The 22,358-nt window shown below is 38.2% G+C and overlaps 1 protein-coding gene across 1 annotated transcript; it reads left to right on the forward strand.

Moving 5' to 3' along the window:
* Window positions 1-17,946: 17,946 nt before the first annotated feature.
* LOC130231577 (histone H2A) lies at window positions 17,947-18,335 on the forward strand. Its single transcript, XM_056460926.1, has one exon. It carries the CDS (start codon window positions 17,948-17,950, stop codon window positions 18,329-18,331), a length of 384 nt encoding a protein of 127 aa, XP_056316901.1. The 5' UTR covers window position 17,947; the 3' UTR covers window positions 18,332-18,335.
* Window positions 18,336-22,358: the final 4,023 nt, after the last annotated feature.

Here is a 22,358-nt window from a genome sequence, read left to right on the forward strand (position 1 = left end):
ATAAATAATAAAAATATCCTATGACTCAAAGCGGAATGCGTGTAGAATACGTTGTTGTCCATTTTTATTTTCGAGATCAACAAAATGTTTAGATGGTGCATCCATCTGTTCAATACTTGATGAATCAGAGCCCCTTGAGTTTTCAACCGCAGAAGATCTGCCAACTTTTATAGTTTTCCTATTTGAAATAGTCTCTCTTTAGGTTTGATTATTTGTTGAATCAGCTAGACTCTGTCTCCAAGGCTTTCATAGAACCATTTAATTTGTTGGTGACATTACAAGTGTACTCTTGACAGTTGTTTGGTTTGGACCTTTCCAAAATCCCATTATTGTTTTCAATCTCGAAATTAAGTCTTCCCAAAAAACGTAAACACCTCCTTAAACTCCTTATACACAATAGATTGAAGTGCTGATATGCACTGTGGGGGTTAACTTGATTTAAAGAGCTTTTTTTTTTTGAAAATGCTCTTCCATGTAGTGTGTAACACAGCTCTAAGTGAAGTGAAATATCCAGCTAAGGCTTAAATCTGTAAGTGTACAGTGTTTAAAACTATTGATTCATCTATAAAAGAGTCGACTCATAGTGCTTCAAACGAGTCGTCTTGGTAACGAGTCATTAGGTGTTTCGTTAGGTGTTTCGTGTAATAAGGACGCGACTACGAAACACAAGCCCCGCCCAGTAGTTGCCGCGCAAGCCCGGGAGATTTGAAACCTGCGGCCCCGCCCACTGACACAGAAACAAAGCATTCATTCAAACCTCAGCATTATAACCCAGCCTTGAGCAGTGCTTCTGGAAACTACATGCTTACAAAGAAGAATTCATCAGGCCGTTTGTTAAAGGAAGGATCAGAAAAGACCTACTGATGGACTATGTCTGAACATGGATCAGTTTTTTCCTCCATTTCACAAGTGTAAGTATGTGCGATTTAAAATTGTTGCCTTGTTTACTCTAGCTTGCAAATTTAGTTGTGTTTTGTTGCTTGTAACCGCGTATACTGTATCAGGTTAACTCTTTATATTCTCATATCGCGTGCAAAGCCACGTTGAAAACGCGACGCATGCCGCTTTGTTTACGGATCGTCAGCTGTTCCTACACACATGCAACATCAAGTTTCAAAATATTTCAGCTCAGGTTCAAGGAAGGTGTCTAAATTGCACCCAGCAAGCTAAACTGGCGCTCTAGTCTAGGCGAACGGTGAGGGTAGTGTGTGGGTAGTGTGTGGGTAGTGTGTGTGTGTGTGTGTGTGTGTGTGTGTGTGTGTGTGTGTGTGTGTGTGTGTGTGTGTGTGTGTGTGTGTGTGTGTGTGTGTGTGTGTGAAAAAGAGCAGGTAGAGTGTGAGGGGCTAGTATCAATCTCTCCCCAGTTCTTCTTCTGAGGAGGGTAATGTGTGTATGTGAACAAAGAGCAGGTGGAGTGTGACGGGCTAGGAGCCTCGTGTTGATCTCCTCGCCAGTTCCTCGCCGAGTTTTTGCTCAATATAATAGTTAGTTGTCTGTATTTTCAAGTCCATCGTCTGTATTTACATTCAAAATATACGCCTTACACTATGAAGCGCGTGTGCACTGTGACTACTTTTATATTGTTGATTAGCTGGTGGGCATTTCACTCTGTCTCGAGCTGAAGGCTGTCACTGTCGACCAATCGCAGCAGGCTGTCATCGGCCCAATCAGCGCAGATTAGCTTCGCGCTGAGGAGGGGGTTGGGAACAAATGAATCGCTGAACGATTCATATGGGAGTCGCTGGGATAATTAGGTAAAAATAAATACAGATTATAAGACCATCAAAGTGTTTTTTGACCTTGCATGCATATTAGACTGTTGTTGGAGACCCTTACAACCTAAATATGACCCTATTTCATGTATAATATGGGCTCTTTAAAAAAAAGAACACAAAATTATATGAACAGAGAAACTGACTGGAGAAGGGATGCAGCTTTTGAATATACTATACTCAATTATACTCAAATGGTGTTTAAAACAAACAAACAAAAAAAAGAGATCCGATCTCGCAGGAGAGAGAAAAGGATCATGAGCGCATGTATGCTGTCTCTGCGCTTCATGAAAATGCCTCCAAATAGCACATAAATCATTGATACTAATAAATTTAATGATATTTTCATGTGAAAGCATGAGTAAAAATGACTTTCTGTACAGTTAAAGTCTCCACATAGAAATATTCTTTAGTATTGCAATTTTGTAGAGTGTGTTTTTCAAAGATTGCTCTTGTTTTTAAAAGTCTTCCTTTCCCCTCATCAGCTTGATACAAGACTAGACAAAGATGTTTAGTAAATAAAATGCCCACACTACCACTGTGTGTTGTGTTATGACGAAGAAAAGCATTCTCATTCCACTATTGCATCCAGTCAACTTAATTTTTAACATCACTGTGCGTTTCCTGACTAAAAATAAATCAGTTTTTCTGTTTAATTACCTCAAACCTTTTTTTTTTTTTGCAATTTCATGCACCATTTAATGATTCAATGCACACTTCAGCCATAGTCAAACATAAAAAGAAAAACAAACTATTGTGATTCATCTTCATAAAGTTTATGCTTTTTCACTTCCATTATTCAAGTCTGCATGAAGTTTTTGCACTATTTTTGTACATTGGGAGGTAATGCTCCTTTTCAATACTGAAAACAATAAAAATGATATAAATATGACAGTGGGCAAATAAAGCACAGAATAATTAAACACACAAGGTTAAAGACTTTTGATTGTGCATCTCGAGTGAACCTGGAATCTCCTCTTAGCCTTCATTTACACAGAAAGACCATCACACACAGTCATCACGCGGGATCCAAATGCACACTTCATTAGATTTGTTTAAATGATTTACATGTGCTGAATGCATAAGGCAAACAAGAAAGTATAGTGTGCTTTATTAGGCCTACTAAATAAACAACTGTTATACTTATTTTATATTATATATTTATTTTAATTATTTTCAAGAGTTCACACTTAGCTGACGATTGGTTATAGAGCTTGTTTGGCATGGGAGAGAGCCCTGAGCTTATAAGATTCTCGAGCCCTGGGCTCCCTTCCGTTAGCAGGGCGAGAGGGGAGTTTTAGCTCTAGACCTCGATGAACTCCCCTGACTTGTTTCTGGCTAATGATAGATATAGCAACACAATCTCACGGCAATTCGTAACTTTTTAATTTAGTGGCTAATTCGTACGAATTCGTACGATCTAATTCGTACAATTTAGTACGATTTGCTCATCCGCCAATGACGGTTGGGTTTAGGGGTGGGGTTAGGTGCCACGCCTCCTTTTTAAAATCGTACAATTTCATACGACTGAACTCGTACGAATTAGCCACTAAACTGACAAAACGTAAAATACTTACGTTTTCTCGTGAGATCAGGGTGGATATAGGGATGGCTAAAAAAAGATATTCTGCTTACTAAGAGCTCGACTATGATGCTGATTTAGTATGATCGACTTAGGTTGCGTGTTTCTGGACTGTGGGAGGAAACCAGGAGACCTGGGGGAAACCCACGCAAGCATGAGGAGATTGAGCAAACTCCACATAGAAATGCCGACTGGTTCAGTAGGCAGTTCAGTAAGACTTTAACCGGTGACATTCTTGCTGGGAGGCAACAATGCTAATCACTGGGCCGCTGTGTCACCCAATCTAGAAAGGAAGGGTAGTAGGGGTGGGTGGCGGGATTCTTCAAGGCTAAGATACAAAATTCTGGTTATTTATACTGTGTTAGGAATCGTCTGATCGGTGAATCATGTGTTAGCTAATGCGGGACCAGCCGTGGTCAATCATAAGCACATGATCTTCTAGAAATTAGTTTATAAATAAACTTCAGTTCTATCTGGCTATTAGATAGAATTCTATTATTATTAGTCCAAACCGAATGACAACAGTGAGCAAAAGCGAGAAGACAGGTGCTATCAAAATAAAAGTCCCCCTCAACAATGGGAAATTGGCAAATTGAAAACTGTATTGGCCAATGTCGATATTTGAAAAAGCCTAGTCTGATATATCGGCCGACCACAAATCTACAGTAAATGCACTGATTGCAAATAAAAACACTGTTTATAAATATTACAAATAGGATCCATCTTTATTTGTGCAGTATTATGACACAATAATCGTTTTATCTTGGTTATTGTTTTTCGTAATCATTGCAGGCCAAATTTGGAATCGAATTTCAACTAAAAAAGGCAAAGAACAAAATCATAGACTGATTTGAAGACAAATTCTATTAAACTCACCATTCACTGAGAGATAAAGAGAAGATATTTTCAATGAGACTGAACTCCTATCTATGAGTCCTTTACACCGGTACCAACTTTGATCAGACTCAGCTGCTCTTCTGATGGTGAGAGTGTCTTTGTTTACAGTGTAATGACCATCAAACGACTGTAACTTTACTGTGTCATTATACCACTCATATGTCCAGTCACTGTGATCAGACTCAATCACACACTTCAGATTGACTGTCTCTCCAGTGAATACAGCACTGTCTGGTGTCACAGTCACTGTAGATCTGGGTAAAGCTGAGGAGAAAGAAAAAGACAAAAACAAAGTGACTCAAACAGCTCTTTCAGTCAAAATATTTGTAAATGTTGTTTGAAATCTCTGAGGAAGTCTCTGAAGTATTTGCTTTGTTTTCTCACTCCAAAAGATATTGAAATTAGAACTGAGAATCAATAACAGCCGGATTCCATAAGCAGAATCGGAACTGGAACCTTTACAGGACGCAATAATCTAGCATCTCCAGCTAAACAACACGTGTGATGTACGAGTGTGGTGTTTAAAACCATAATCTCTTGACTGGAAGAGATTTGGAGGACGATAATATTTAACTCACCCTTGACTGAGAGATGAAGTTCAGAGCTGAAATATGATGTGATTAATCTTCCAGGACTCCATGCTTTACACCAGTACTGACCCTGATCAGACCAATCAGCTCCTCTGATAGTGAGAGTGTCTCTGTTTACAGTGTGATGATCAGAGAACTTTAAATAACTGTCTTTGCTGTCTTTATACCACTCATACGTCCAGTCACTGTGATCAGACTCAATCACACACTTCAGATTGACTGTCTCTCCAGTGAATACAGCACTGTCTGGTCTCACAGTCACTGTAGGTGTGGGGACATCTGTCAAAAAAAAAGACAAAACAAAGTGACTTATACTTCTGGTTTATACTTCTGCGTCAAGCGCACGCGTATACTACGGCGCAGCCTACTTGTCGACGCATTCTCTTCATTGGCACCTAAATTGTTGAACTCTCTACCCTCTGAAAAAAACGTACTATTTTAGGGTAGCTTTGACTACTATTATTATTTTTATTATTCATTCATTCATTCATTTTCTTTTCTGCTTAGTCCCATTATTAATCTAGGGACGTCCGGAGCACCCTGAGGGAACCCATGCCAACATGGGGAGAACATGCAAACTCCATACAGAAATGCCAACTGACCTAGCCGAGGCTTGAACCAGCGACCTTCTTACTGTGAGGTGAAACCGCTACCCACTGCGCCACTGTGCCACCTTTATTATTTTGTTTTTAATTATTTTTTTACTATTAAATTTTGTTTGCATTCATCCTTGTGTCTTTTACTGCTGCACATTTTATGTCTATAAAGTGCCTTGAGATGCTACCTTTAAAGGCGCTGTATAATAATAACATTTATTATTATTATTATTAATACCTATAAAAGCATTATTGTCTGTCTAAAATTTACTAAAAATTACAAAGCAAAACTTTTCTTTTATTTTATTTATTTTTAAATTTTTTGCTAAAGTATTGACGTTATTTTTCGATGTGGAAGTGCGCTAGTTTTTGCGATTGTTTTAGAACTTCCGACTCAGCTGCCTATGGGAGAAATGACTAGGAATAAAAAACGGCACAAAACGGTCAAACTACTGGCTCTACACGCAAGTGTTTTCATGACTATACAGACAACGTAGAATAATACAATAAGAAAACATCAGTTTGCAACATCAACCAGCAAACCGAGCTCTTTTTAACGTCTAAAAATGAATGGAAGTGAATGAGACCGGAAGTCTTGAGCCAAAAAGATTCCAATGGCTGCCCCTGCTTGTACGTGAAGAATAAGGTGAATACTCCCAAAATAACAATAAAGAAAAACAATAATAAAAAACCTGAAAAAACACAGTATCTGTGCAATAAAGCACAGATTCCCAAACTGGGGTTGGCTGCAGAACTGCAGGGAGTTAAATAAATAAAATAATGCTCATAATAATACAAATCTAAAATGTAAATAAATAGGAGTACAGTCTAAGTAGTTGATGCGTATAATAGGCATAAACACTGCTTCCTGAACATCAGATTTGATAGTCAAACATATTTGTATTTGTAAATTTGGCTTGTATACACGTTCATTTACATATTCACAATTAGCGAGATTTCCTCATATAACTTATAGTTATGTGTCTAGAACAGACTGCGTCTGTGTGTCCTTGTTATGTGGGTCTGTGTTTTATTTAATTTATTTATTTACTTGTTGCGCTTGAGTTATAGGAGGAGTTTTTCCTACCCGGCCTGTCTAGGATTGGATGACGCCCGTGATGTCACGGGGATTCCCAGTATATAAGGCTGACAGCAATGGCGGTTCAGTCTCTCTCTCAGTCTCTCGCTCTCCCGCAGTTCGGTGGTGGCTTGCGCTCAGGCGGTCTGGCTGGCACTGCTCCGCATGCCAGGTGATCCATCTACATGCCGCTCTCCTTAGAATTTTGTTATTGTTAACCTTTTGATTATTTAGTATTATTAATGTGCTAATAGTTTGTTTGTTTTGATACTTTGTTTTAATAACAGGTAGTGGATTATTTTTCATAGTCACGTTTTGGTATTTATTTAGTTTAGTGAAGGTAAGCAGTGGCCCGGAAGACTCAACTGTTTTTTATTCAACCCAGGCTCATTCTGAGAATGTAGTCCCGGGGACGTTTCTGGAGACCGCGAAATACGTAGCCGGGGGTACGTACGGCTGCATTTCATTTTTTTAAGCGAACGCTGCGGGGCGGTGTGACGCCGTTCCTTTCGGCTTTCCCGCTGCAACCAGTTTGTCTGGTTAGCTCTTCGTGTACTCTGGCGGACTCGAGGCGCAGAGAGGGGCTGACCACGACGACGACGACGACCGGGTTTGAGTCCGGGGAAGAGCGGTTCCAGAAATCAGGTAAGAAAACAAAAACAAAATCCAAAAAATGAAGCGAACAAGTTCGTCACAGGGTGAGAATACTTTAAAAATCCAAAAACGTGGTAAAAATCAGACGAGAGCTTTTCTTTTTCTGGACGGCTTTTGTGAATCGTCGTTGGTTGGGTTTAGGGACTGAGGAGGGTGGGTCAGCCGATTGGCCGGTCGCACGGTCAATCATTCTGTCATCCAGGCAGACAGGCAGAAGGTCGTTTGACAGCGGCCTCAAGCGGGTTTACGCGAGAACGGTGCAGGGAAAAAGCGTGCACAGCGGCCTCTCGCGGATTCGCGAAAACAAAAACTGCAAAAATACGTACCTCCCGGGACGTATTTCGCGGTCTCCAGAAACGTCCCCGGGACTACATTCTCAGAATGAGCCTGGGTTGTTTTTATTCCTTTTACATTATAAGGTTTGTCTCAATCATATTTCATAAATGCATTAAGACTAATATGCTACATGCATTAAAACAATTAAATATTGAATAAAAACAGCAAAGAGTTTTTAACTCTGCAGCTTCAACATGTCAGGCTGTCTTCTAAAAATGTCCAGCTGGTGGCACTCGAGAATGATTTTGGTGGTACTGTGTTTTTCCAGCTGAGGTGCTTTGGTCGCTATGAATGAACCCTCGGTACAGTGCAGAAGGATGGGTAATCTGTGTATTTGTTCCAGCACTCTTGGTAACTCTTTACGGTAAATGTACATGAATTACCACAAATTCATGCATAAACTCAGGCTGAACCATGCATTATTATCTCATGAATTATCAGAAACTATGTGGACAAAGCTATGCTTATGCTATGCTCAACAAAGAGAAGAATGTGGGATCTCGATGAATCTCTGTAGACATAAACATAATTCACAAGTTCACTGCAGTACCTTGAGGGAGTCCAGAATGAAGGATGGAGATCAGCACTAAAAGCAGAAGAAACACAGATATGATGAATCATTAAACACAATGCAGATCATTAAACACATCGAGAGTTATAACTGGAACTGTTTTTTTTCTGTTTGGCAATTTACCATTGCACAATTTCTCATGAAACTCTATTTTCATGAGAAAGTCCCATTCAATCTGCTTCAACTACTTGGACCAGGTGATTGGTTACTGTCATCTAAGCAGCCAATGAGCTCGCTCCTCAATATTTAAATAACCCTGTGTTGTTTATGTCAGTGGTTTGCAGCATGTTTTTGGATATGTCATTCAAATACAACCTGTAATGTCAGTGATGATTATCTTTTACTTTTAACTTTCATGTATTTAAAGGGTTTTGAAACACCAAAACACATTTTTTGAGATGTTGACAGTCATATATGTGTCCCACGCTGCTATAAACACTATTAGGACTAACTATATTATTTAACTAACAAGTGAAAATTGGTTGCGTTATTTCGAGCAAATTTTTGAAGCTGCATCACTGCGATTAGATCCTTGTGTGTATTGCAGTATGTAGACTGGATGTCTGTACCGACTGGAACAATGTGACATTTTTGAGCTTTCGGCATTAATTCAAGAGAAAGACTTGGTTCAAACCAAATCAGCGTGTTCTATTGTGTATGAGGTGCAACTTCATTAATATTCATGATAGCTTCGAAGACTGTTTTTAGCTGTTACAGTGTTCAGACGGCAGAGAGACGCCATGTTGTGTTGCCAAAACAAGTGGGAGAAGAAGAATTTGGAGACACGGTCGTCAGTTTTGCGTTTATAAATGTGCTGCAACGAAGGTTTTGTTTTCATTTCCTGCTATGAGAGCGCAGCTGGACTGGAAATGGTGAAATCCGGATTTGCCACTCGTCTCCTTTTAAAAAAGACGCGGCTCCAGTGAGATATATCCAGCTGCAGACCCGCAGAACCACACACACGTTTCAGGCACGCACAATGTAGCACACACAATCTAGGCAAACCATATATGGTAACTAACTAACTCCTTACGAGCATTATCGCCACCTATTGAATTTTACAAATATGGTTTCCCCATATCAGTCATTATTATTATATCATAACGATCATTATATTAAATTTTATTTTATTATATTATATTATATTATATTTTATTATATTATATTTTATTTTATTTTATTTTATTTTATTTTATTATATTTTATTTTATTATATTATATTATATTATATTATATTTTATTTTATATTTTATTTTATTTTATTTTATTATTATTTTATTATATTATATTATATTATTATTATATTATGTTATATTTTTATTTTATTATATTTTATTATATTATATTATATTTTTATTATATTATATTTTATTTTATTTTATTTTATTATTATTTTATTATATTATTATTATATTATATTTTTATTTTATTTTATTTTATTATTATTATTTTATTATATTATATTATTATTATATTATATTTTTATTTTATTATATTTAATTTTATTTTATTTTATTTTATTTTATTATTATTTTATTTTATTTTATTATTATTTTTTTTTAATCATGCCTTAGACTGGATGAGACAGCTTTGTGGACCAGATCGTATGTTTAACACTCTTGGCTTGAACGAACCAAGACCAGTTGAGTTAAAGTGAACCATGGGAGGAACAACTTTGATTGAGCTTAGTTTCGTGCCACTGCTTGTAAGTTGTATTCATCTCCTTGTGTAGAATACAATTGTTCTTAAAACAATTTTAAGAAATGTGGTGAAAATAAAGTCTTGTGACGGATCTTATGTGTCCATATGTGTTCAGAAATGATCAGATGTGCTCCAACATTAGGCACATTCAAATCAAGACTGAACACACATCTGTTTAGCTGTGCCTTTACTGAATGAGCACTGTGCTACGTCCCACAGATCGCACTATTCTGTTTTTCTCTTCTTTTTCACTCGTTTATAACCTGTTTTAACACATTTTATCTGTTTTATTTTTAATCATTTCTATTATTTGTTTTTTTATTTCTCTTATACTTGTCTCTTTTATTCCTGTTTATGTTAAGCACTTTGAATTGCCACTGTGTATGAAATTGGCTATAGAAATAAACTTGCCTTGCCTTATGTTAATGTGATGAAGAACAGCTCACAGGTTTGGACATTAATGTTATATGTTTTGTAAGGATATGAGTATACTTGTGAAATCTGAGCGAAACTGTTTAAAATAAGTGTAAACAATGTTTCATATATGTCTACAGATTTATTTTTAATTTATTTAAATGTTTCACTGTTGAAAAAAAATCTGTTTTAGAGATCATGCTAATCTTGAGCCTTCAGTACTCTACTATTGAACAAATATTAGAACAGCAACTCATACCAAGCATTTTTGACTCCATATCATGAACTCTAAGCTCATTCTTAGTGAATTCTAATCATCTTCATTGATGTGATCTTCATTGAGTGAAAGCTTGTGGACTGAATGAATGAATCTTGTATTCATCCCATTGTGCATGTATTCATCACATAGCATTTAGTGCAAAGTGTAAAACCAGTCAATTTTTACCTTACCGTTTTTTTTTCTTTTTTTTATAGTCCGTTTATGAAATAGTGAAATAATTAGTTTATGAAATAAACTGCTCATAAATAACGCTGTGTCTGTGTGTGTGTGTGTGTGCACTGTGTGTTGAAGGAAGTCTGTGGTCATTAGTGTTGTTGACGCACTTGTCACCTGCAGTGCTCATATCAAGTAGGTGTGAAGATTTCTATAAACTGCAAACCAACTCTTCATTTAGAATCGTCCTAATATTTTCACAATTTAGCAAACTAATTTAGTAAAATTACAGTGCAAGCAGTTTTAGATCAAACAATTTCACCAAAGAGAGACAACAACAAAAATGATTTTGTACTTATTTATTTTTATTGTCTCTCTTTGGTGAAATATTTTGATCTAAAATTGCTTGCACTGCATTTTTACTATAAATCGTGAATATATTACGACGATTGTAAATGAAGGGTTGGTTTGCAGTTTATAGAAATCTTCACACCTAGTTTTTTGAGCACTGCAGGTGACAAGTGCGTCACCAACACAGATGACCTTCCTTCAACACAGTGCACACACACACACACACTGTTATTTCTGAGCAGTTTATTTTATAGGCACTATAAGAAATAAACTGATAAGGTAAAAAATTTCAAGCAACCCAGCATGTTTAGAGAGTAATGTATAAAGCAAAAGCCATCAGATGTTGGCGTCCAGTGGCCTCTATTTTCCACTCACAGCACAGATAAATGGCTGATCTCTGAAGCGCTGTATCTGATCAACACTTCACACATCAGCACTGAATCTGACTAATAAACACAAGAACATACAGCACAATCATTCTTTCATCTTCAGCTGAGTGATTAAAACAGTATTAAAGAGCAGAAGAGTGTAGAATCTGATCAAATACTCACAGAGAAGGAGAGGCAGTGCACTGGAGCCCATCCTGACACACTAATGGACTGTTCTAGCAGAGCGCTGGGTGCTCAGTCACACACTTCCTGGGTTTAAACCAAGAGTTGAGGGAGGAGACAACCATGTAGACCTCCTGTCTGTAAGCAGACTCAGCCTCATTCAGGACGGTGACGAGTCTGCTTACAGACAGGAGGTTGAGGAGTTGGCTGTCTGGTGCAGTCACAACAACCTGGAGCTCAACACGCTCAAAACAGTGGAGATGATAGTGGACTTCAGGAGAAACCCCCCTGCTCTCCCCCCACTGAGCATCATGGACTGCATTGTGGCAGCAGTGGAGTCATTCAGGTTCCCGGGCAGCATCTCTCAGGAACTGAAGTGGGACACTCGCATTGACTTCATTGTCAAAAAAGCTCAACAGAGGCTGTACTTTCTCCATCAGCTGAGGAAGTTTAACCTCCCAAATAAGCTGCTGAAACAGTTCTACACCTCCGTCATTTAATTAATCTGCACATCAATAACTGTCTGGTTTAGTTCAGCTACCGAATCTGACCTTCGAAGACTACGTTGAATAGTTCGGACTGCTGAGTGAATCACGAGTACAACCCTTCCTACTCTTCAAGGACTGTACTTATCCAGAGCGAGCAGAAGGGCTGACAAAATCACTCTGGACCCCTCACGCCCAGCACACTGCCTCTTTGAACTTTTACCTTCTGTTTGACGCTACAGAGTTTCTTCCCTCACGCAATCCATCTCATGAACACTTTGATGATGGTAATTGTGAAACAAACATCACTACTTTTTATACACAGATACACTTATTTAACAACACACTTTACTTGCCAATTTGCACGACACAGCTGTAAATGTAGCATTGTATATAGTAATAAACATGTACATACATTTGTATATTTGCACTCACTATTTACTTCTATTATTAAAATATATTTATGATCTGTTTTTTGTCCTGTCTCTGTCATTCTGTTGCACTGTAGAAGCTCTTTCATGAAAACAAATTCCTCGTGTGTGCGAACATATACCTGGCAATTGTAATGTGAAGTGGGACACTGAAAATGGAGGTGTGGATTTAAATGCAGGTTTATTAAGAATAATCAGACAAACAACAGTCAGCACAGGAGCAAACAGATGTGTACAGGGAATCCAGAGTCGTGGTCATAAAACAGGCGGATGGTCTAAAGGCAGGAAGCAGGCAACAAAAACAAACAAAACATGAAATATAAATCCATGAAACATACATGCATACATGCTTACATACATGCATGCATACATACATACATGCATACATACATACATGCATACATACATACATGCATACATACATACATACATGCAAACATACATACATGCATACATACATACATACATACATGCATACATGCTTACATACATGCATGCATACATACATACATGCATACATACATACATGCATACATACATACATGCATACATACTGTATGTATGTATGCATGTATGTATGTATGTATGTATGCATGTATGTATGCATGCATGTATGTATGCATGCATGTATGCATGTATGTATGTATGTATGCATGTATGTATGTTTGCATGTATGTATGTATGTATGTTTGCATGTATGTATGTATGTATGTATGCATGTATGTATGTATGTATGTATGTATATATGTATACATACATACATACATACATACATACTTACATACATACATACATACATACATACATACATACATACATACATGCATACATGCATGCATATATACATACATACATAGTGTCTCCAGACTGCTCTGCCCTGGTAATGAACAACATCAATTAAATAATGTAAAGCACTTGGAATTGCCATTGTATATGAAATGTGCTGCAGAAATAAGCTTGCCTTGCCTATATAATGAGAATAAAAAAGAAAACACAACTCAAAATAGCAGTGTGGTGCCAATGTTATTTGAGTTGCCTTATATTATAGTGTTCACAGCAGTTTAGCAGACGATTACAGTATCGTGGTGGACAAAACTAAATGGATTGCAGTAGGAATACAAGTGCTGACTGACTGAACAAACCAACACATCATATTTGAAAGGTATATTTATCATGTTTTTCCTATTTTTTCTAATACAGAATAAAAAAAGTCTATTTTATTAACATTTATAATCATGTACAATATATTATTTAGTAGGCTTTATAGGTTTAGGAAAATACTTAACACTAAATAATTTAGGAGAAATGCCAGACATTTTGAGAAAGGCTGCTAAAAAAGCTGTAAGATCAGTCATTTTAGGCTGCAAAAATCTGACAAATGTTCAGAAAGAAATCCTGGAGGGACTGTTAAACAGTGACGTCTGAATATGTGAAGATGTGTTGCTGGTTCTTAAACATACAAGTCAAACTAATGAGAATAAATGACATTTGTTGAACTTTAAACAAGTGTTCATAACGTTTCAGACAAAACCTTTGTTTCTGTTATCCGCTTTGGTTACGTCGTCATACACATGATAAAGACCTGTTGGAGAAAAAAAAAAGCTGATTATAAAAGATCATGAATAATATAAAAGTTATTTATAAAGGGACATGTTAAACAGATCAAACATTGGGCTTTAAACACCACTGGACCTCATTGACTTAAAGGGCACCTATGGTAAAAAATCTACTTTTCAAGCTGTTTGGACAGCCATATGTGCATGTATGGTGTATAGACTGTCATATTGGGGTGATATAAACACACCCAGTACTTTTTTTTTTCAATTTAACAACATAAAAAACGGTGGACTAATTGGAGCGGTTTTCAGATCGACCGCAACTTTACGTAGGAGAGCGGTCCCCCCGCCCACCAATATTGATTGACAGGCGCGTCATCATATCCTCAGTTTGTTGATTCACGTCCGCCATTTTCAGCGTGAGTCAAAGCGATATCACTAAAGGAACACGCTAGCTCTATTTTTAGATGCAAGGCTCATTGGGCTCAACACAAGATCAATATTCTCCACATTATCGCTCTAATCAGAATTATTGGTTGTGTCTTTAGGTAGGTTTGCAAACATGTGTACTTCTCATTGAGTCTACCTTATACTTCAGCCGTTTGCATTTCTCGCGATCTCAGAAGCTCCCTGTGATCTTAACTAGCATGCGTTTTAGAATTCTAAACATGGGTTTCTATCAGGGTACACTCAAGTCGACGGCTCGGCGCCGCGGACCGCTGCAGAAACCTATGTTTAGAATTTAAAAACGCGTGGCGCGACGATTCGGGACACTTCATGTTTCTGCCGCGCTACAGAGAGTGTCTGGTGTGCCGTGTCGCGGCTTCGAGCGGCGCATCCGGTGCGGGAAGCCGAAACTAATTTACATGTGAAGCAACACACCCCTAAATCAGCGAACTGTGGACACGCCCCCAATATGACACTTTTTAACACATTATAATAAAACAATCTGAATTGTGTTTTAAACTGAACCTAAACTGGCACACTCAGAAGAACGATAATATTATTATAAATCATAAAAAAGAGGTAAACTATGTGCCCTTTAAAGGAATACTGGCACTTAAGTGTAACTTCTGAAAAGTGCATTTTTTTTGGGAGACAAACTCCATTATTTAAATATATTTCAGTATTAGTACAATACAACTGAAGCCCTACAATACAACCAACTGCAGTACAACTACTGCAATAGTACTAAAGTGATACTACAGTACAACATGCCATACCGCTATTGCAATACAACTGAAGTACTTCTACAGTACAACAACTTTTCCTGCTTGGTGGACAATGGTTTCCAAATGAGGTTTCAGCACTTCAGTAGTATTGCTGAAGTACTACCACAATATATTGTATTGCACTTTTCAGAAGTAGAACTATCTACAGAAATGCATCTACAATACTGCAATACATAACAAAACCAAATTGCACTTTTAATACTTATAAGTGCAATAAATTATAACATGTATTGCAGTAGCACTGCATTATAGTAGTAGTACTTCAGTTGTATTGCAGTAGTTGTACTAGTTAGTTGCATCGTATGACTTAAGTTGTATTGCAGTAATAATGTAAGTATTAATTGTAAAGTAATAATCGTGCCCAAAAAAACAGCACGTTCACAAGTTGACTAAACTGTAGTATTTCTTTAAAAACTGCAGTTTTATTTTTATTTTTTAAACTGCAGTGATTTCTCCGGGTGCTCTGGTTTTCCCCAGTCCAAACACAAGCTAGAGTGGAATTGAATAAGCTAAATTGGCCGTAGTGTATGAGTGTGAATGCAAGTGTATGGGTGTTTCCCATTGTTGGATCGCGATTGGCAGGGCATCCGCTGTGTAAGACATATACTAGATTTTTATTTATTTATTTATTTTTTTATTAATATACGTTCAAGTACAAACCATTACGGCATATACAACAATCCAATACTTATAGTGTTAGTGTTAATATAAAAGTACATTACTAGGAACATAACAAACAAACAAACAAAAAAAAAAAAAAACATAAATAAATACAATTAAATAAAAAGTAGGGGCGTGAGAGTCTTAATCAAGTAATAGAAACGATTTCAAGGCATGTGAAAGTTTTCGGGCATTTTTGTTCCTCATGAAGTGTAAAGACCTTACGAGCATCTTCAGATCATTCCTCCATCCATTGAAATTGGGTTTCACCTTTACAAATTTAGATTTACAAACATATACTAGATAAGGGATTTAATAAAGCGACAAAGCCTTCTTCTTCTTATAATTTAACAGCGGTTGGCATCCAGCGTTTTGGTGCATTACCGCCACCTTCAGCTCCGGAGTGTGGACCAGATGTTAGGTTTACAGACTAATCATTTCCCCCCACTTCCCTCTTTCCTATCCTTTCTCATATACACACATGCATACATACATACTTACACACACATATCTCACCCCTACTCCTATGTTATAATAATAATAATCATAACACTCATAATACTTATAACCACCACATTACTCCTGTACTTCTACTATTTCTAAAACTTGGTTATATTTAACTCTCTTCCCTTTACCTTCTATTATAATTTAACTTATTTATTTTATATCCTATTGTAAGAGCCAGTTATGCATAATTCATTTGTGATAATAATTTAGTTAAAAAGGTTAAAGCATTATGAAAATTGATATTTAAATATATTAAGAATTGATTGTGATTTGTATTATCTAAAATGCATAATTTAATAATTGATACAATTTAAAAACCTTTACTTTGGTATTTTGGCTTCCGACAGTAATATGTCTTGAGGTCATTAGTTCATACGTTTAAGGCAGATTGCAGTTATGGATGTTGGAAGCAACACAGTTTTTTGACCGAGCTATATTTATTTTATTGGTACTTTGTATTTTGTTTGCAGTTCTTTAGTAAACCTTTTTTAAAAGAAGATTCGGTCTTACTCGCGTTTTTTCAAATACTGGTTGTTGGAATAGAAGCTGCAAAAGGTGGTACATAAGGATTTGCACTATCATAAACTTCTGTTTCTCTCAGGAACTTTATAAGTATTCTGGTCTGAACCCTGTCCTTTGTACTTAGTAAACCTTTTAATGTTATTTCCTGAATCCCTATCTCCCTTAGATCATTTCTCATTTCCTCCCTCTGTGTTTCATACCTTTTGCATTTTAGTATCGCAGTGTTGCAGGAGAGGGGAAATAGAGTCGGCTGCTTTAAGACAGTTTTTACGGGAGTTGTAGTCCTTGGCGAAGTGCATTGTGGGTAATGTAGTTTGGCGCACATACGGTGAATGAGAGGGAGAAAGTTTCACTCGGTTTTGTTTTACGTTTGCTCTAGTAATTCCACCCTGGTGCTGTTTTGCACTGTACACATAAAAACACCGAGGGAGGTGGAAGAGGGGCATGCATCGATCGCCTTTGTCCGTCTCATCATTTGCTCGAGCATGAAATAACGAGCTGTTACTCTGCCGCCAGACATCCCGGAGAAAGTAACAACATGTTCTACTGACTCCTCTTCACTACAGCCCTCACATAATCCATTTTCATGTTTCCTATCAATTTAGATGTTTTATTTAATAAACAATGACCCAGTCTTAATCTTATCACTATTCCTTCTTTTTGCTATTCTATCAGCCATTTCATTTCCCTTTATCCCTTCATGGCCTGGAACCCATATTAACTTTACATCCTTTCCCTGATTTGGTTTTTTTTTTGTTATACATTGGAGTACTCCAAACAAAATATCTTAAGGGACAAAGCCGAAAAGAAAATGAATGAATGAAGACCAGAGGAAATGGTTGGAAACACTTGAACGTCAGCAGCAAAAAGGGGGGGGGGTTTACAGTTCGAAGGGAAGTTTGCTGATTGGTTTGTAACGTGTTCAGTCTCCAGCCAATAGGACACTTGCATGTTTTCTTATAAAACGCGCGTCTGCTAGTTTATGTTAGTGTTACTTCAGATAGCCGATAGACTATATCGTGAATAAAATGAGCGGAAGAGGCAAAACCGGAGGAAAAGCCCGCGCTAAGGCCAAGACTCGCTCCTCTAGAGCGGGTCTGCAGTTCCCAGTCGGCCGTGTTCACAGACTTCTCCGAAAGGGTAACTATGCAGAGCGCGTCGGTGCTGGAGCTCCGGTGTACCTGGCCGCTGTGCTCGAGTATCTGACCGCTGAGATCCTGGAGTTGGCTGGAAACGCCGCTCGGGACAACAAGAAGACCCGCATCATCCCCCGACACCTTCAGCTGGCGGTGCGCAATGATGAGGAGCTGAACAAGCTTCTGGGCGGAGTGACCATCGCTCAGGGTGGTGTGCTGCCCAACATTCAGGCCGTGCTGCTGCCTAAGAAGACCGAGAAGGCCGCCAAGAAGTAAACAAGGCGAAGATCGCTTCTACATCAAAGGCTCTTTTAAGAGCCACACATTTCCTCCTTAAGAGAGTGGTTTACTTGTTAGGTAGAGCTGACCTTTTATTGGTCTAGATGTAAGCCGTACTTAAGTTTTGCACAAACTTCTGAAGGGTTGAATACGGCGCCTATTGATAAACCGCTTTTTTTTTTTTTATTCTACTGTTTTTTTTTTTTTTTTTTTTTTTTTTTTGTAAATAAAAAAAGCTTCATTAAATGTTCCCACTCCCTTAAGTTCAATACATATATATAGCCCAATCACAGCAGCCACGGGTTGATCAAACCGCTCTAACGTTACTGTAGGCAAAACTAAATAAAAAAAAAATCAATTCTATCTACCTATCATTATTATTATTATTATTTTTTTAAACCGGATACACTTTAAAGTTTTATAGCACTTTACGTTAAAGTAGTATCGTCACCTTGGAATTGTAAGGTTCTATCTGCATTCTGAATGATTTTGGGATATTGAGCTTCAAAGTTTTTGCATTCCATATAGCAAACAGTATGTGTAACATTTGTTTTCAAAATAAAAAAGTCTTAACATGTAAACAACTTCCCATAACATCCCATAATGTAAATAAGTTGTCATTTAATAAGAGTATGTTAACTCAATTTTGACAAAAATGTCAGATATAATCTTATAATTCTAAGGTGACGGTATGTCAATTCAGGGAACCCGGCGTTTTAATACTTTTTCCCTTTTTTATACAAAGAGACGAAAATAATGCACGTTTGGGTTGGAACCATAGACTGTAAAATATATGGACGGAGTATCCGTGACGTCACCCATAGGTTTCTGAAGAGCGCAAAAGAAGCCACAAGTAGGCGCGGCCAACCGTCGCCATTTTGTTCGCGCGTCATCGCACCCACGGCGGGATACCAAACAAGGGCAAAGAGGCGGAGAGTGGGCGGAGCTACAGACACCTGCTGGCACTTTGCTTAGACCCAAGCGGCAACCTCCCGCTCTCCCTCGGGAGGCCAATACGGAAGTAACTGAAACTGCAATTCATCAAAATTCCGCTAGTCCTGGCTCCATAATAGAGCAAAGTGCAATTGAGCCTACTGTTAGAATGGCCAATTTTACAGCAGAACAAAAGGTGTTTACAGCCTGGTACAAAGAACGATTTTGGTTCATATAGCTATTATTACCCTCCATGACAACTGTGAGGGGGGTGAATTTTTTTATAACTCATCCGTTTCCTTTATATTAGGTTATATTAAGTTTGCATAATTAAGGGCGTGGTCACTTGAGTGACAGCTAGGTCTCGCTGGTCGCCGTCACTTCACCTCAGCTGAATCCGGCAGATTAGCCACTGATCTCGGCATATTCATCGTATTTTTGTTTTGTTTTATGTGGCTTTACACAGTCAGCTGCCTTTTGGACTTATTTCTTACAATTATCAGATGATATGGGATGCTGTGTGCACTTAATTGTGCTCACAAACCATTCATGTGGCCTCGTTTCCCATGTGAGTAAAGTTATATACTTATACACCATCTCTATAAATGTATTTGTTTGATTTAAGATCATTTATCATTAATATTTTTCTTTAGACCCGTAGAGCACTCCAGATTGTGACAGATAGATTAGCTGTAGGCTCTAGAACAGTCATCTGAAGCGTTGTCATACAGTGTTATGCTGGATTTCATCAATAGTCTTGCATTTACTAACACAGACTATATCTGAAGTGTTTGGAAGTAATTCGCGTTTTCCTCCTGTAGAAAAACGTCATAAGAGCAATTTTTAGTGGCTCAATGTATTACAACAGTGTTTTTGAAAGTCTAATCACTTTATTGATATAGTGTACAGCCAAGCACATGTGGTCAGAACACAAACGAGTCGCAGGTATTAAAGTATCAAGCGTTTCTCCCACAGTAAAGTCTGTCTGCCAGGTCTAAGCAAGCTCCGCCCACTCTCCGCCTCTTTGCCCTTGTTTGGTATCCCGCCGTGGGTGCGATGACGCGCGAACAAAATGGCGACGGTTGGCCGCGCCTACTTGTGGCTTCTTTTGCGCTCTTCAGAAACCTATGGGTGACGTCACGGATACTCCGTCCATATATTTTACAGTCTATGCTTAGACCCTATGCTTAGACCTGGCAGACAGACTTTACTTTGGGAGAAACGCTTGATACTATTACCTGCGACTCGTTTGTGTTTTGACCACATGTGCTTGGCTGTACACTATGTCAATAAAGTGTTTAGACTTTCAAAAACACTGTAGTAATACATTGAGCCACTAAACATTGCTCTTATGACGTTTTTCTACAGGAGGAAAACGCGAATTACTTCCAAACACTTCAGATATAGTCTGTGTTAGTAAATGCAAGACTATTGATAAAATCCAGCACAACACTGTATGAAAACGCTTCAGATGACTGTTCTAGAGCCTACAGCTAATCAATCTGTCACATTCTGGAGTGCTTTACGGGTCTAAAGAAAAATATTAATGATAAATGATCTTAAATCAAACAAATACATTTATAGAGATGGTGTATAAGTATATAACTTTACTCACATGGGAAACGAGGCCACATGAATGGTTTGTGAGCACAATTAAGTGCACACAGCATCCCATATCATCTGATAATTGTAAGAAATATGTCCAAAAGGCAGCTGACTGTGTAAAGCCACATAAAACAACACAAAAATACGATGAATATGCCGAGATCAGCGGCTAATCTGCCGGATTCAGCTGAGGTGAAGTGAAGGCGACCAGCGAGACCTAGCTGTCACTCAAGTGGCCACGCCCTTAATTATGCAAACTTAATATAACCTAATATAAAGGAAATGGATGAGTTATAAAAAAAATTCACCCCCCTCACAGTTGTCATGGAGGGTAATAATAGCTATATGAACCAAAATCGTTCTTTGTACCAGGCTGTAAACACCTTTTTTTCTGCTGTAAAGTTGACCATTCTAACAGTGGGCTCAATTACAACTTGCTCTATTATGGAGCCAGGACTAGCGGAATTTTGATGAATTGCAGTTTCTGTTACTTCCGTATTGGCCTCCCGAGGGAGAGCGGGAGGTTGCCGCTTGGTTGGAACTTGTCGCCAAACCGACTCTGATCCGAAAAGCAAAGGAGTACAATGATAGGTCAACTGTAGTAAAGGGAAGACAGAAAATAACCAATCAAATCATTTGAATTCACGCCGTCCAATGAGCTCGTGGCAGCTCTACGCTTTAAATGCATGACAAGGTTCACTGTACAGCCATACTTGGTCGTTGAATTGGACGAACCATACACTCGCAGCAATGGCAAGAACTAAGCAGACCGCCCGTAAATCCACCGGAGGAAAAGCTCCGAGGAAGCAGCTTGCCACTAAAGCTGCCCGTAAAAGCGCACCGGCCACTGGAGGCGTTAAGAAGCCTCATCGCTACAGGCCCGGTACCGTGGCTCTGAGAGAGATTCGCCGTTATCAGAAGTCCACTGAGCTGCTGATCCGCAAACTGCCTTTCCAGCGTCTGGTGAGAGAAATCGCTCAAGATTTCAAGACTGATCTGCGTTTCCAGAGCTCCGCCGTCATGGCCCTGCAGGAGGCCAGCGAGGCTTATCTGGTGGGTCTGTTTGAGGACACAAACCTGTGCGCCATCCACGCCAAGAGAGTCACTATCATGCCCAAAGACATCCAGCTGGCCCGCCGCATCCGCGGAGAGCGCGCTTAAACTGCTGAAGCACTAAACACAAAGGCTCTTTTAAGAGCCATCTCACTTCTCTAAAAAGAGAGTTTCTGTTATTTTATTTTGTTGCGCTGAGTCATTTAATTTGACATGCTTCTATTAAAGACTGGTGATTTTAAACAGTTTAAAATGCCAAATTAACTCCTGTTTGAACTGATAAACTTGTCCAACAAACTGCTACTGAAAGGAAGATGTGTACCAAAAATATAGAGTGAAATGACTGGCGTTAACCTATATTATTTTGCAATTGAGATAAATAAAAAAAACATTTAACTGACAAGCATACAGGATTACACGACGACATGTGTAA

The sequence above is a fragment of the Danio aesculapii genome, chromosome 7 (assembly GCF_903798145.1).
Source record: "Danio aesculapii chromosome 7, fDanAes4.1, whole genome shotgun sequence".
Classification (NCBI taxonomy): domain Eukaryota; kingdom Metazoa; phylum Chordata; class Actinopteri; order Cypriniformes; family Danionidae; genus Danio; species Danio aesculapii.